The sequence below is a fragment of the Phocoena phocoena genome, chromosome 14, assembly GCF_963924675.1.
Source record: "Phocoena phocoena chromosome 14, mPhoPho1.1, whole genome shotgun sequence".
Classification (NCBI taxonomy): Eukaryota; Metazoa; Chordata; class Mammalia; order Artiodactyla; family Phocoenidae; genus Phocoena; species Phocoena phocoena.
The window spans coordinates 39,097,863-39,113,793 of NC_089232.1; the positions used below are offsets into that span (position 1 = coordinate 39,097,863).

General features: G+C 40.1%; 1 protein-coding gene and 1 non-coding gene across 2 annotated transcripts in view; both read right to left on the reverse strand.

Moving 5' to 3' along the window:
- Window positions 1-1,788: 1,788 nt before the first annotated feature.
- On the reverse strand, window positions 1,789-1,893 carry LOC136134289 (U6 spliceosomal RNA). Its single transcript, XR_010656568.1, has one exon. It is a non-coding gene; the product is annotated as a U6 spliceosomal RNA (small nuclear RNA).
- A 12,782-nt stretch (window positions 1,894-14,675) lies between these two features.
- SANBR (SANT and BTB domain regulator of CSR) overlaps window positions 14,676-15,931 on the reverse strand; it is a 68,062-nt gene continuing 66,806 nt past the window's right edge. The window contains exon 19 of the mRNA XM_065891245.1: window positions 14,676-14,732. Coding sequence (XP_065747317.1) covers window positions 14,676-14,732 — 57 coding nt within the window. The remainder of the gene's footprint in view (window positions 14,733-15,931) is intronic.

Sequence of the window (15,931 nt, forward strand, 5' to 3'; positions counted from 1 at the left end):
ATCATGCCACTGCCCTGTTTAATACCCTTCAGTGGTTCATCATTGCCCTTAGGATCAAAGCCTATGTCTCCAGAGCTTCATCCCACATCTTTTCCTGCTACCCTGACTCTATTCCAGGCACATCAAACTATTACACTTGCCTTTTATCCTGAAATATTCACATCCTCTTATCTCCAGGGCCTTGTTTATGCTGTCTCCACCTTCCTAGAACAATGTCATCCCCCTTCATGTGGATAGCCTCTACTTCAGCTCTACGCCTAAAATGTTACTTTCTTTGGAGAGGCACCTCCTGATCTCCTTTCTCCTCATCTGAAGAGTAGATTAGGGGTCTATTCTCTGAATCCCATCAGAACCCATGCTCCCCACTGCATAGCCATCTATTTTGTGAAGCACCTTATCTATACCCCCTAAACTCTAGGAGTATAGCCAGTATCCCTAGTTCTTAGCACAGTGCAGACACATAGTAAGTGTATGCTCAATAAATATTGCTGCCTGGATGGATTAACATTTCCAATAAAATTAGTATAACCTGCTCTATAAACTCAAATACACATATATTTGCAATGCTTTTATTTTTTCCAAACAATTGCTTAATTACCTAAAAGCCCTTTTAGCAGGAAGCCCATTATGTCCCACTTGTAGAACATTCCCTCATAAATTGCCCAGATACACCAAGAGATAACTTATTCAGTCTATAGCAGGTTCTGTTCTCTTCTTAATTGGAGTCTGATCAATTGGCTAATGCCATAGTTTCTCATTATCTCACATTGTCACTTTTGGAAACTGGTCCCCCTCGATCCAAAAGGCACTGCTTGTCCACTGCTTGTGGATGATGCCCTTGCCTGTCTATATTCCTGCTATGAGGTCGAACTCTCTGAAGGAAGACAAGTTAAGTTTGCCAAGGATGTTCCACATTTGGCTCCCAAGGGCCCACTCTTAACAATCAGCCAGAGCAGCTCACACACAGCCACAGGAGGGCTGGGTCAGGATGACTCAATGTATCAAGGTTCCAGAACCACATTTCTCCCTTTCCCTCCAGCAAGCACCACTTCCCAAAAACATGAGGCAGTTTCTTGTTTATTTTGTTTATATCAAGACACAGAAAGTCTTGCTGTGCCCTTCTCCCAGGACATTCAGAACTCCCTACTGTTTGCCTATCCTTCTAAGTAAGGCTTCACTTGTCATTCTCTACCCTAACCTGTGATCTGAAAGAAAGGAAAAGCACAAATTTGATCTTTTGCGGAGTACTTTTCTGGCCAGGCACCATGGCATGTCAAGAAAGAAGAGACAGGTATGGAAAGATACTGAACTAGTTGAAGTTTGGAAACTTAAGTCTATCCTAATTTTGCAATCAACTGGTTGGCCTAATGGCTTTAGCCTCTTTAGAGCTCAGTTTTTATCATCTGAAAAAGCAGAAGACACTTTGATCCTTTCCAGCTCTTTAGAACTCTATAATTTCAATATTTTTCTTAAAAATCAATTTTGTTGAAATATGATTTACATATAATGAAATACATTTCAAGTATGCAGTTTCAAGTGTTTTGACAAATTTATACTATTATCAAGTTATAAACCATTTCCATCACCCCAAAATGGAATTTCCATTTCCATCACAGTTCCCCCTCATGCCTCTCTGCAGTGAATCCCCCTGCCCTAAGCAACCACTGATCTGCTATTTGTTACTATAGATACAGTTTTTCCTATTCTAGAATTTCATGTAAACGGAATGATACAGTGTATACTCTTTCTAGTTTACTATTTTTTATCATGGTAACATATGTATAACAAAAAAATATGGAATGCTTCATAAATTTGTGTCATCTTTGTGCAGAGGTCATGCTAATCTTTCTTGTATAGTTCCAGTTTTAGTATACGTGGTGCCAAAGTGAACACAGTATGTAAAACACAGTATGTAAAGACCTCTTTCGTACCTGGGTTTGTTTTTTGTTTTTGCATGGCATAATATTTTTGTGATTCACTCCTGTTATTGCATGTTCAAGATATTTTAAATATATTTTTTAAGCAAATAGTGCTTTTAGACTGGATACTTTTTTGAATACCACCATTCAAATATTAAAAAGTTAAATAGGGATTTCCCTGGTGGCACAGTGGTTAAGAATCCATCTGCCGATGCAGGGAACACGGGTTCAACCCCTGGTCCAGGAAGATCCCACATGCCGCAGAGCAACTGAGCCCGTGGGCCACAACTACTGAGCCTGCACTCTAGAGCGCATGCACCACAACTACTGAGACTGCGCGCCTAGAGCCCGTGCTCCACAACAAGAGACGCCACTGCCATGAGAAGCCCGCATACTGCAACGAAGAGTAGCCCCCCGTTGCCGCAACTAGAGAAAGCCCGCATACAGCAACGAAGACCCAATGCAGCCAAAAATAAATAAAATAAATAAATTTTAAAAAGTTAAACTTGAGTAATTTCTTGATTTCACATTGTATTTGTTTATTAGCAAAGAAAAGGATCCTCTGCTATTTATTTTCAGAATTGATTGATTTCACAAGTGAGAACGTAATGGTGGCCCATATAAGGATGATATCAGAGCAGGGCAACAGGGATAACTCTAAGGTAGCAGGTAATGGCAACCCATCGTGAGGAGAGCATTGGAGAGAGTGGCAGCAGCGGGGGCAGGAGATTGGCTCATACAGAGGATTCAACACATAATAAAAAATATTTCAGGGACTTCCCTGGTGGTCCAGTAGGTAAGACTCCACACTCCCAATGCAGGGGACCCAGGTTCAATCCCTGGTGGGGGAACTAGATCCCGCAGGCATGTCGCAACTAAGAGTCTGCATGCCTCAACTAAGAAGTCCACATGCCACAACTAAGAAGCCCATGTGCCACAACTAAGAAGTTCACATGCGCAAGCCCACGTGCCACAACTAAGAAGCCCACGTGCCACAATTAAGGAGCCCACATGCCACAACTAAGAGTCTGCATGACACAACTAAGAGTCTGCATGCTGCAACTAAGAGTCCGCATGCTGCAACTAAGAGTCCGCATGCTGCAACTAAAAGATCCTGCGTGCCACAGCGAAGATCTGGCGTGCCACAACTAAGACCCAGCGCAGCCAAAATAAGTGAATAAAATAAAATATTTAAAAACATATATATATTTCAGATAATGGTAGCCAGATTTCTCACTGACTGACAAGGAAGAAACAAAAACAAAAAGGGAGAAAATTAGATGAATCCCGTGTTATTGAACTGGGTTTGGAATTATCAATGTGCAATAATAGTTTACAATACAGGTGGATAGTTATAGAAATAAATATAGAAGGAAGGTATATACTTATACTTCCTAGGTCTGACCACAGAGTGGGACTGGAAGCAGAAATATCCTAGTAGAGTATATCTAGGACCTAGATGTTGGTTTCTAAATAACATCGTCACTAAAAGGAACCAGTGTGTTCCTTGAATCAATAGCTGATTCCAGAGAGGAACAGGGAAAATACCAGTTGAGCTTGGAACATCTTATTGTGCTGAGAAGTATGGAAGTGATAAAAAGTAAGTGATGGAGAGATGCCAAGAGGACTCAGGATCTGGCTTGAAGGGGCTCCCACTGGCCAAGTCTGGGATAATTTGAGCATCGAGCCAATGACATACATATATATATTTTTAAACCCCATTTCTGGTACATTGTAGCAGAGTCACCACAGGCATTTAATCACCTTGAGCCTCATTATATTTCTTATTTTTTAAAAAATTAATTAATTAATTTATTTTTTGGCTGGGTTGGGTCTTCGTCGCTGCGCACGGGCTTTCTCTAATTGCGGGGAGCGGGGGCTACTCTTCTTTATGGTGCACGGGCTTCTCATTGTGGTGTCTTCTCTTATGGCCGAGCACGGGCTCTAGGTGCATGGGCTTCAGTAGTTGTGGCACATGGGCTCAGTAGTGGTGGCTCGCGGGCTCTAGAGTGCAGGCTCAGTAGCTGTGGTGCACAGGCTTAGTTGCTCTGCGGCATGTGGGATCTTCCCAGACCAGGGCATGAACCTGTGTCCCCTGCACTGGCAGGCGGATTCTTAACCACTGTGCCACCAGGGAAGCCAGAAATCACTTTTTTTTTTTTTTTTGCGGTACGCGGGCCTTTCACTGCTGTGGCCTCTCCTGCTGCGGAGCACAGGCTCTGGACATGCAGGCCCAGCAGCCATGGCTCACGGGCCCAGCTGCTCCGCGGCACGTGGGATCTTCCCGGAACCGGGCACGAACCCGTGTCCCCTGCATCGGCAGGCGGACTCTCAACCACTGCGCCACCAGGGAAGCCCCAGAAATCACTTTTAAAAAATCTATTTACTATCTTGGCCAGAAATCCTTAGAACTCTTTTTTTTTTCCCCCTAGAATTCTTTAGGCTCTGTTAGGATGCATTTGCTTGCAAGTAACAGGAAATCTAACTCAACTGTCTGAAACAATAATAAAAAAAAAAAGCATGTTCTCACAAAATGTTCTGAGGTAGTTTAGCCAAAGTGTTAATCGCCAGCCCCAGACTTTCATTAAATTGTTCCCCTCTTTCGTCTCTCAGCATAGCAGCTTTGTCCTCCTCTCTTGGCTCTCCTCATGACTGCAATACGGTTTCAGCAACTCCAAGCTTAATGTTCTGACAATACAACATCCAAAGGCCTGAAAGGGAAGAAAAGTACATCCCTTACTCGTGCCTATTTTTAAACATCAGGGAAATTTTCCCAGAAGCGCTACAACAGACTTTCCCTCACCTCCCATTATCCATAATCACATGCTTCTCCTTAAATGAACCACTGGCAAGGGAATGTGAATCACCATTACTAGGCTGGACTAATCAAAATTCATCTTCTGGGGCTAGTAAAGGGTCAGCTTCCTTTACAAGCAGTTTACCACTTAACACCTGAACAAAATTGGAATTCTATTAGCAAAGCAAGAATGGAATGGCTGCTGGGTAAGCAACCAACATTATCTTCCACATAACACTCGTTAATTTGATTGAATAATATTTAGAGATTTCTTTAGATAGCTCTGTTTTCCAGTGTATAGGAAAGTTAAAAGGATATATGTTATATTTAGTGGATTAATGAATTTATTTCACCACATTCAGGGATTTGATTTTTATAAATCCAATTATAACCAGTTCAAACCTCCACTCACAGTTCCCTCACTCCTTTGAATCACATCCATCCCACTGCTGGCTTCCCTGGACACATAATTCACTTATCTAGTCACTGGCTTCTTCTCACCCTCAGCAGTCACTGGGATGGATTCACATCTTCATCTTCATCTGGGTCTGTGTGGCCCAGTAGAGACCAAGGTATAGCTTGAATGGAGTAGGAAAGAAGGGTGAGAGATGAACAAAGGGATTGTAGGGACGACCCTGCCCCCTTCTCACATATGTTGATTCTAAAAGTGGAAAACCAAAAAACAATGTTTTCATTACTATGATTGTGTAAATACCATTCACTGAAGAGCCAAAGACTTTTCTCTGATTGTACTTTCTTCTCTGGTTCCAGTGCATGACTGAAAGAAGGTCCTCTTCATTTCTCTCCTCTGTTGGGTCCCTTGTTTTTTGGGTAACCACACCTTCTTTTCCTTTTGCTGGTGTATTACATACACAAATAACCTCCTAAGAAAGTATGTATGGAAGGTAAACTTCCTGAGTCATTGATTAACTAAAAGTCTCTCCACTCTGCTCTCATACCTGATAGTTTAGGCACAGAATTGAAGATTCAAAGCATTTTCTATTGTCTTCTTTGCCTTGCTCCATTGTCCTCTACTTTCCCATGTTGCTCTTGAGAATACAACGTCATCTCAATTCCCTGTAATTTGACTATGGCTTGGTGTTTTCCCTCTGTGGAAGGTTTTAGAGTCTTCTCTTCATCTGTGGCATTGTGAATTTCACTATGATATAGATACACCTTGTTTCTTTATTCTTTTTTTTTTTTTTTGGCATCACTTACTTGTACTTTTTATTGTAAAAAGCACATACAAGAATTTTAAGAAATTATTAATATATGACAAATCAGAACCACGGTTGAGTTATTAAACCCATTTTTGTATACATACACTAAAATTCCAAAAGTAGAATATCATTAAATATGAGAAATATGGTAGCACTATCATATATACACAGCTCACACAGAGATCTGTCTGGGTCATCTCAGAAGCTCTTATGTACATGTCATTGATACAAAAAGCCTGCAATTGAACTTCTACTCTCCAACTGTCCTTTTCCTGATATATATGGTTAAATATTTAAGAAACTTTAGAGATATAAAGAAAATGCATTGAATGCTAAGGGCTCTATGTGCTTTACTCTAAACAATTGTGCACTGTACCTTGAGAAAAAACTTTTGTAGTCCATTCCTAGCTAAGGTAGTGGAAGACTCTTCTAGTTCCTTTTTAGTCAGTTTAAGTTTTTCCTAGTCAGTTATTTGAGGGCAAAGTACAAAAATAGCTTGGGAACCAAATCCCATTTTTACATTGTTAAGTTCATTATAAAATGCCACTCCATTTTTTTTTTTTTTTTTTTTTTTGCGGTACACGGGCCTCTCACTGTTGTGGCTTCTCCCGCTACGGAGCACAGGCTCCGGACGCACAGGCTCAGTGGCCATGGCTCACGGGCCCAGTCGCTCCGCGGCATGTGGGATCGTCCCGGACTGGGGCACGAACCCATGTCCCCTGCATTGGCAGGCGGATTCTTAACTACTGTGCCACCAGGGAAGCCCTATCCCTTTTTATAAAGAGATAATGATGCCAAAACTACTATTCATTTAAGTTACAATTCTCATAAATAAATGCATATAGTGCTAATTTGGATTAAAAGCTATTTTCTTTTTTCTTTGCACCAAAGTGATAAAAATTTGTTTAAAATCTTCTGCCAGATACTTTTTTTTTTTTTTTTGCGGTATGTGGGCCTCTCACTGCTGCGGCCTCTCCCGCTGCGGAGCACAGGCTCCGGACGCGCAGGCTCAGTGGCCATGGCTCACGGGCCTAGCCGCTCCGCGGCATGTGGGATCTTCCCGGACCGAGGCACGAACCCGTGTCCCCTGCATTGGCAGGCCGACTCTCAACCACTGAGCCACCGGGGAAGCCCGCCACTCAATTTTTAAAAGTCACTAAAAGGACACTTTCTGCAGCAAAAAAGGGCTAAGTTCAAGTTTTTGTTGTTTGACAAAGACACAATTATGCAATACATAGGTCATATAATCATTACAGCCTAAAGTGAAGTGTATGCGGTTTAGGGAAAAACAACTTTGCAATTATTTGTTTCTCGTCTCCTTCCCAAACAATGAGGAGAATCTCTTGTCATTTTATATATGTACTTCTTTTTTAAACCTTAGTTCATATGCTGAAAGTTTACTAATCGATTTATATTCAAAATGTATAATGGCACTTTTCTAGACACAGTGGCTTCTCAGTGGTTTAGCTGAGTTCTTCTGTATACAATGAATTGACTTCTAGGTAGTTGACAACTACTGGGTGGGGCTCTCTCCTAGAATGTTTGTTTCAGTGTGGATGACAAGAAGCTGGGCACAATTCTCCCAGATGCCCCAATCCAAGTCTGCTCTTCTATTTTAATTTCTCATTTCAGCCAGTGGCTCTTCCAAGAAAAAAATCTTGAGATCCTCAATTTTCCACCCCTGTCCTACCATTTCATAACTCAATTTCCAAGTTTTGTTGATTTTATTTCCTAAACAGCTCTTGACTCTCATGCTTCCTATTTCATCCCCACTTAATCATTTTATGTGTCAATCTGGCTACATTATAGTACCCAGTGAATCTATAATTGAGACAGGAAGGAAGAGGGCAGGGCACAACCATTAAGAACAGGATACCATGAAAACCTGTTAGAACCTACTAGGCCCAAGATGGCAGAAGATTCGACTGCCAATACACCTTGAGCCTCATTATACACTCATTGTAATATATTAGCATATGCTAAAGGACACACCCACAGGTGCCATGACAGTTCTGAGGATGACCATAAAAGGCCAAAAAGTGGGTGGTGCCCCAATTCCTGGAAATCCCCACTCCTTCTCCAAGATAGTTAGAATATTCCTCCCACTTGTTAACCTGTGAAATTACCCAGTCCATAAAAACTAATCATCCACACACCTTGGGGCCGCTCTCACCTTCTGAGATGGTCCAAGCTCTGTGAAGTATATTATCTCTCTAAATAAACCTGCTTTCACTTTACTATGGCCTACTCTTGAATTCTTTTCTGCATGAAGTGAAGGACCCTCACTTGGTGGCTGGTCCCAGGGACTCCCAAGACCTGGGACAAGACCATCCTCTTGTGCTCCATTTTTTCCTACAACATAATGATTTCAAAATAAAGTTTTTAAAAATAAAAACTCGGTAAAGAGTTAGGTAAAGCCTAGGTAAAGCCTAGCTTTAAAAACTAGGTAAAGCCTAGCTTCTCCAACCCTAACCCCTCTACCTCATTCCTGCTGCCCATAGATAACAGTTTTGTTATTTTTTGGTTGATTTCTGTTTCTTTTTGCAAAAATAAATAGATGTGTTTGTTGTTGAACTAATATGGATATATTGCTAAGTAAAATAGTGAATATATATATATATTTAAATTAATCAATTAATTAATTTATTTATTTTTGGTTGCATTGGGTCTTTGTTGCTGTGCGTGGGCTTTCTCTAGTTGCGGCGAGCCAGGGCTACTCTTTGTTGCAGTGCACGGGCTTCTCATTGCAGTGGCTTCTCTTGTTGCGGAGCATGGGCTCTAGGCATGCAGGCTTCAGTAATTGTGGCTCACGGGCTTAGTTGCTCCGCGGCATGTGCGATCTTCCCAGACCAGGGCTCGAACCCATGTCCCCTGCATTGGCAGGGAAGCCCCACCTATTTGGATTTTATTCAAATGAAAGGTAAACTTCTATTTTGTTTGAGCCATTTTGGGATTTGCAGTTAGAATTACCTTAAACCAGAATTTAGTGTGTAATAAATTCAGCATCTCAAACTAGTGGAGGAAAGAATTCTATCCAATATGTGTGCTTATTGACACCTTGGAAACTGGGTAGCCATCTGAAAGAAAAATAAAGTTGCATCCATAGTTCACATATTATACCATTAAAACTTTCAAATACTTAAATGGGAAAAATAAAATCATACAAGTTCTAGAAGAAAACATGGAGAATTTCTTTATAGCCTTTAAATGTGAAAGACCTTTCTACATGTGACTCAAAATCTAAAGTCATGAAAGATTAGATTGGTAAATTTGAGTAGCTAAACATAAAAACTCTGAATGGCCAAAAGACACCATTTACCAAGTAAAAGTATAAATGATAAATAGGAAACTTCACTTTGTTTCCTCAGCCTTAAAGGTGGTGGCTATACCTGCAATTACTCTAGTACCTCAATGTCCTCTTTTCATTTTTTAAATCCTCCATTGCCTGTTTAATCAATTTCTTTTTTTTTTTTGGCTGAGCGGCTTGCAGGATCTTACTTCCCAGACCAGGGATCAAACCTGTGCCCCCTGCAGTGGAAGTGTGCAGTCCTAACCATTGGACAACCAGTGAAGTCCCTAACCAATTTCTAATATTAACACCCATCTATTGAAACACCTAGTATGGTTTCCATTTCCTGACATGCAATCTTTTTATAGTCTTTAATTTTTAAACCAGGTAAACTATTTTTAAAAAATAAGGGACTTCCCTGGTGGCGCAGTGGTTAAGAATTCCCCTGCCAATGCAGGGCACATGGGTTTGAGCCCTGGTCCGGGAAGATCCCACATGCCGTGGAACAACTAAGTCTGTGTGCCACAACTACTGAGCCTGCGCTCTAGAGCTTGTGAGCCACAACTACTGAGTCCACATGCCACAACTACTGAAGCCCGCGTGCCTAGAGCCGTGCTCCACAACAAGAGAAGCCACCGCAATGAGAAGCCTGTGCACCACAATGAAGAGTAGCCCCCGCTCACCGCAACTAGAGAAAGCCCGCGCCCAGCAACGAAGACCCAGTGGAGCCAAAAATAAATAAATAAATAAATTTATTTTAAAAAAAAGATAAAAGAGAACAAGGTAGTTGGACTTAATCAGAACAAAAGCTTTTAGAAAGCCATAGTAGGGACTTCCCCGGTGGCACAGTGGTTAATAATCCACCTGCCAATGCAGGGGACACGGGTTCGATCCCTAGTCCAGGAAGATCCCACATGCCGTGGAGCAACTAAGCCTGTGCACCACAACTACTGAGCCCGTGCACCACAACAAAAGAAGCCACCGCAATGAGAAGCATGTGCACTGCAATGAAGAGTAGCCCCGGCTCGCTGCAACTAGAGAAAGCCTGTGTGCAGCAACAAACGCAGCCAAAAAGAAATTAAAAAAAAAAAAGTTAAAAGAAGAAAGCTGTAGTAATTAAGACGGTGTAGTTCTAGCACAGGATTAGACAAAAACCAATGGAACAAACTAAGGATCCCAGAAAAGCTTATACATAAATGGAAACATGATACTACATGACAGGCAGCATTATAAGTCAGGGAAGAAAGTATGAATGAACCTGAAATCATTTTATATTTAAATGGAAAAAAATAAGAATCAGATCCCGGAACTTCACTGGTGGTGCAGTGGTTAAGACTCTGTGCTCCCAATGGATCAACTAGGGTTCAATCCCTGGTTGGGGAACTGGATCCCACATGCATGCCACAACTAAGGAGCCCGTAAGCCACAACTAAAGGAAACTGCCTGCTGCAACTAAGAAGCCCATGGGCCACAACAAAGGAGCCTGTGAGCCGCAAGTAAGGAGCCTGTGAGCCACAACTAAGACCCGGTGCAACCAAATAAATAAAATAAATATTAAAAAAAGAAAAAAGAATCTGATCCCCACTTTGTATCACACATGAAGTCAATACCAGATAGATTAAAGTTCTGAGTGTGAAAAGGCAAAACTTTCAAACTTTAAAAAAATTTTTAAATTTATTTTTGGCTGTGTTGGGTCTTCATTGCTGCGTGCGGACTTTCTCTAGTTGCGGTGAGCGGGGGCTACTCTTCATTGCGGTGCACGGGCTTCTCATTGCAGTGGCTTCTCTTGTTGCAGAGCACGGGCTCTAGGTGTGCGGGCTTCAGTAGTTGTGGCATGTGGGCTCAGTAGTTGTGGCTCGCAGGCTCTAGAGCGCAGGCTCAGTAGTTGTGGCACATGGGCATACTTGCTCCACGGCATGTGGGATCTTCCCGGACCAGGGCTTGAACCTGTGTCCCCTGCATTGGCAGGCGGATTCCTAACCACTGCGCCAACTGGGAAGTCCCAAAACTTTAAAACTTTTGAAAGTAAATATTGGTGTAAATATTTAAATAAGAAAGGATTTCTTAAATGAGACTCAGAAAGTACTAACCATAAGGGAAAAAACTGTCATATATGACTACATTAAAGTTAAATTCCACGAACAAAGGCACCTTAAACAAAGTGGAGAGCAATGCCACAGTCTGGAAGAAGATATTTATAGTGCATAGAATCAATACAGGATTAGTAGCCAGATTATAAACATATCCTACAAAATTAGATTTTTAAAAGCCAATAGAAAAATGGGCAAAGGATATCAACAGGCAATTTTCAAAGGACTAAACACACTTGGGCAATAAACACCTGAATATGTGCTCAACCTCAGTAATAATCAGGAGCATATAAATAAAAATAACAAGTCACCATTTCATACTCATTAGACTAATAAAAATTAAAGTCTATCAGTACCTTGGTAACCATTCACAAACATTCAGACCCTAAAGGTAGGAATGGGGATGCTTTGAGGTGATCACGTCTTGTTTTGGCCAATTAAATGTGAGCAGAAGTGATGTCCGGCACTTCTGTGCAGAAACTTTCACAGCCAGAGCGCGAGCCCTTTAGTTCTTTCTCCCTGCCTCTCAGAAGCATGTGTCAGGATGGATCCTCTCAGCCCAGGTCCCTGAGTGAGTGTGACAAATGGCCCTTCACTGTTTACTTGCACTGCACTTGCAGCAAGAAACAAACCTTTGAATTAAGTCACTGGTGGTTCTTGGTTATTGTGGCTTAATTTAGTCATCCTGATGATACAACCTTCATTGTTGGTGAGGAAGCTGAACAACAGGGACTCTCACATACTGCTAGCAGGAGGCCAAGCTGGTACAGCAACTCTGGAGAAAAGTTTGGAAACTTTTAGTCAATTCGTGCAACTCATATATGCACAAGGACAATGATGGAAAGTTTTTATTGCAGCATTATTTTAAGAGAAAAACTGAAAATAAACTCAATGCCCACTGACAGGAAATAGATATATACATTTTTGTAGATTCATAGAATAGATGACTATAGCTAAAATAAATAAACAGAAGCTATCTGTCTCAAAATGTATAAATCTCAAAACCATAATTTAGAGTATAAAAAATCATATAAGGAGATAAGTTCACTATATAAAGTTCAAATAGTATATTATGTTATGGATACATAGTATATGTAGTAAAAGTATCACAACATGCATGGGCATAATAAACATCAAATTTCAGAGAAGTGTTTACTTCTGGGAAAGGAAGAGCTAGAAGCAGTGTTATCTATATAGGGTGAGGGTATTTGAAATGCTTCATTTCTTAAAAAAATATATATATATCATATTATTATGTTAAAATGCTGGGTGGTAGGTACCTGAATGTCTGTTGTATTATCCTCTGTGCTTTTCTGTCTAGTTGAAATATTTAATAATTAAAAAGAAAACATAGGCAAACAACAATGAAAAGAAAGAGCATCTATAATTCTGCCTTACCTGCTCCATCCCTGAAATGACCTCTATTAACATATTGGTGTAAACCTGTCTAATGCTTCTCTGTGTCTTTGTGTCTCTGCCCAGCTGGCTAGGAGGAACAGGGTGGCAAGTCTTCAGATAACTGCAGCGAGGACAGTGCAGAGTTTCGCAGGCTAGATAGTTTGGACCTCAATTTACTCATTTAGAAGACATAATTATGCTAAGTTAATATATTTATTAAAAGGAGAAACAGTTCATTATTTTATATTTAAGAATTTGCATTAATTCATTTCCCATCACTTATTTTGATTTTTTAAACATTTTTCCTCTCAATTTTTCAGAACTATTAGAGACTTCTAAATGCATATAAAACCTTTAGAATAAACATACAGAAGCATGGCTATGAGAACAATTCTGGCATTGAAGAAGGGCGTCATATTTAAGTTTGATCTTTTAAGTGGTGTTTCTCGTTTTGTTTTTCTGCTTTTCTACCTTTTTCTCATTTGCCTTCTAGGATTCCTTATTAGCTAAAATTCCTCTTATCAGCTCTCTCCCCAATATTCTGTTTCCTTCTACAAACAATATGCGTATGCACACTTGGTAAGGAAGACTAAGCAAGCATGAAGCTTAATGTGATTTAATTTAAACTATGGTTTCCTTGAGCTTTTAGCGCCACCTTGTGGCAGCACTCTGATGTCAGAATCTATGCTTTCCTGATTTCTTTTTATGCTCCTGAACACAACTCTGACTGAGGTTTACAGTATTAGTCATTTAAAGATATCATGTCACATAGCAGTATGGTTCTCAAAGTGTTTGCAATAGAGTCACCTGGTGACCTTTAAAAAAATACTAACCTAGGCCCACTCCAGAACCACTGTCAGAGAGACTTACACTGATTTGTTGGACAAAGCTAGATGTCATTTAACAAATATTCAGCTATTGCACATCACTTACTGGGAAAAAGTCATGTTTCTTCCCTGAGTATACGACTACTTAACATTAGAAATGAAAAATGCACTTTAGAAATCCCCCCTCAAGTATTTGTTCTTGATGTAAAATAATTCTGACAGTTGCCTACGTTTCTTGCCGAAGTTTCACTTTTTCTTAATTTTTTTTGAAATTCTCACCGGCATGTGGGATCTTAGTTCCCCGACCAGGAATCAAACCCGTGCCCGCTGCAGTGGAAGCGTGGAGTCTTAAACCACTGGACCACTAGGGAAGTCTCTGAGAGTCTCATAATTTCAATGGTCAATAGCATCTGGTTGGCTCAAATTTTTTTTTTTTAAAGATTTTTTGATGTGGACCATTTTTAAAGTCTTTCTTGAATTTGTTACAATATTGCTTCTGTTTTATGTTTTGGTTTTTGGCCGTGAGGCATGTGGGATCTTACCTCCCTGACCAGAGATCGAACCCTACCCCCTGCATTGGAAGGCGAAGTCTTAACCACTGGACCACCAGGGAAGTCCTCCATTTTTTTCTTTAATTTGGGAAAATATTAACTACAGACAAGCATAGTCTAAACAACCTACCACTCAAAATTAACAAATGTGAACACTGTTGTTTGTTTCGTATATAATTTTACTAATACAGCATAAGAGTTGGTTGGGGAGTCAAGGTCAATAACAACAACAAAAGCAGTGAGAACATCTGACTGCTAAACTGTGGAAACGTTGTGAATGCAACACGATTCAGAGAAGAGAGAGGTCAGCAGATTCATGGAGAAGGTGAGATTTGAGCAGGGACCTGGAGCAAGGGGAAAACTTCAATAGGTAGCAAAGCAAGAGAGCAATCTAGATGGGAGAACAGCATGAGGCAAGGCCAAAAGTGGGAATGAGCACATAGCTACTTCTAAATAATAATGGTCTAATGATATTTTACATTTTTTGAGCACTTACATATGTCAGGCACTGTTCTAATTGCTTTACATGCATGTGTTAACTTGTTTAACATAGCAATACCGTCATCAAGGGCACATTGCTCAGGTCATTCTTTTCTGTTTCTCTTAGACAAGTTGCCATGTCTGGGACTCAGTTTCTCCATCTGGAAAAAAAAAAGCAGATAATACTGTTCTGTGCATGGATATGTGCATATAGGTAAACACAAGAAGAGACTAAATAAAAAGTGATATACCTGTTAGGGTAAATTGGTAGATAAATGGTAACTCTATGTTTAATTTCTTTTGAGGAACTTCCAGACTGCTTTGCAAAGTGCCAAATAGCTGCTCCATTTTACATTCTCACCAGGAGTTCATGAGGATTCCAATTTTGCCACATTCCTGGCAACATTATTAGGTGGCTTTTTGGTGATAGCTATTCTACTGGGTATGAAGTGGTAACTCGTGGTTTTCATTTGCATTTCCCTCATGGCTAATGATGTTGAGCATCTTTTCAAGTGGCTTTGGCCAAATGGCCATCTTCTTTGGAGAAATGTCTATTCAAATCCTTTACTATTTAAAAAACTGGGTTGTCCTTTTTAAATTTTGAGTTGTAAGAGTTTTTTATAAATTCTGGATATAAGTCCCTTATCAGATATGTGATTTGTAAATATTTTCTCCCATTCTATAGGCTGTCTTTTCACTTTCGTGATTGTGTCCACTGAAACACAAATGTTTTTAATCTTGGTAAAGTCCAATTTATCTATCTTTCCTTTTGTTGCTTGTGCTTTTAGTGTCTTATCTAAGTATCCATTGCTAAATCCATTGTTTTTAATCTTGGTAAAGTCCAATTTATCTATCTTTCCTTTTGTTGCTTGTGCTTTTAGTGTCTTATCTAAGTATCCATTGCTAAATCCAAGGTTTGTAAAGATTTACCCCTGTGTTTTCCTCTAAGAGTTTTACAGTTTGCTTTTACAATTAGGTCTGAGATCCATTTTGAATCAATTTTTTTATATATAGTGTGAGATGGGGTCTAACTTCACTCCTTTGCATGAAGCTATCATTTTCCCAGCACCATTTGTAGAAAAGACTATTCTTTTCCCATTGAATGGTCTTGGCACTATTGTTGAAAATCAGTTGGCCATAAATAGATGGGTTTATTTCTGGACTCTCAATTCTGTTTCATTGATCTGTATGTCTATCCATATGCTAGTACTATACTACACTGCCTTGATTACTGCACCTTTGTAGTAAGAGTTGAAATCAGAAAGTGTGAACCCTTTGTTCTTTTTCAAAATTGTTTTGGCAGTTCTGGGTCCCTTGAGTTTCCATATGAATTTTAGGATTGGTTTGTCAGTTTCTAAAA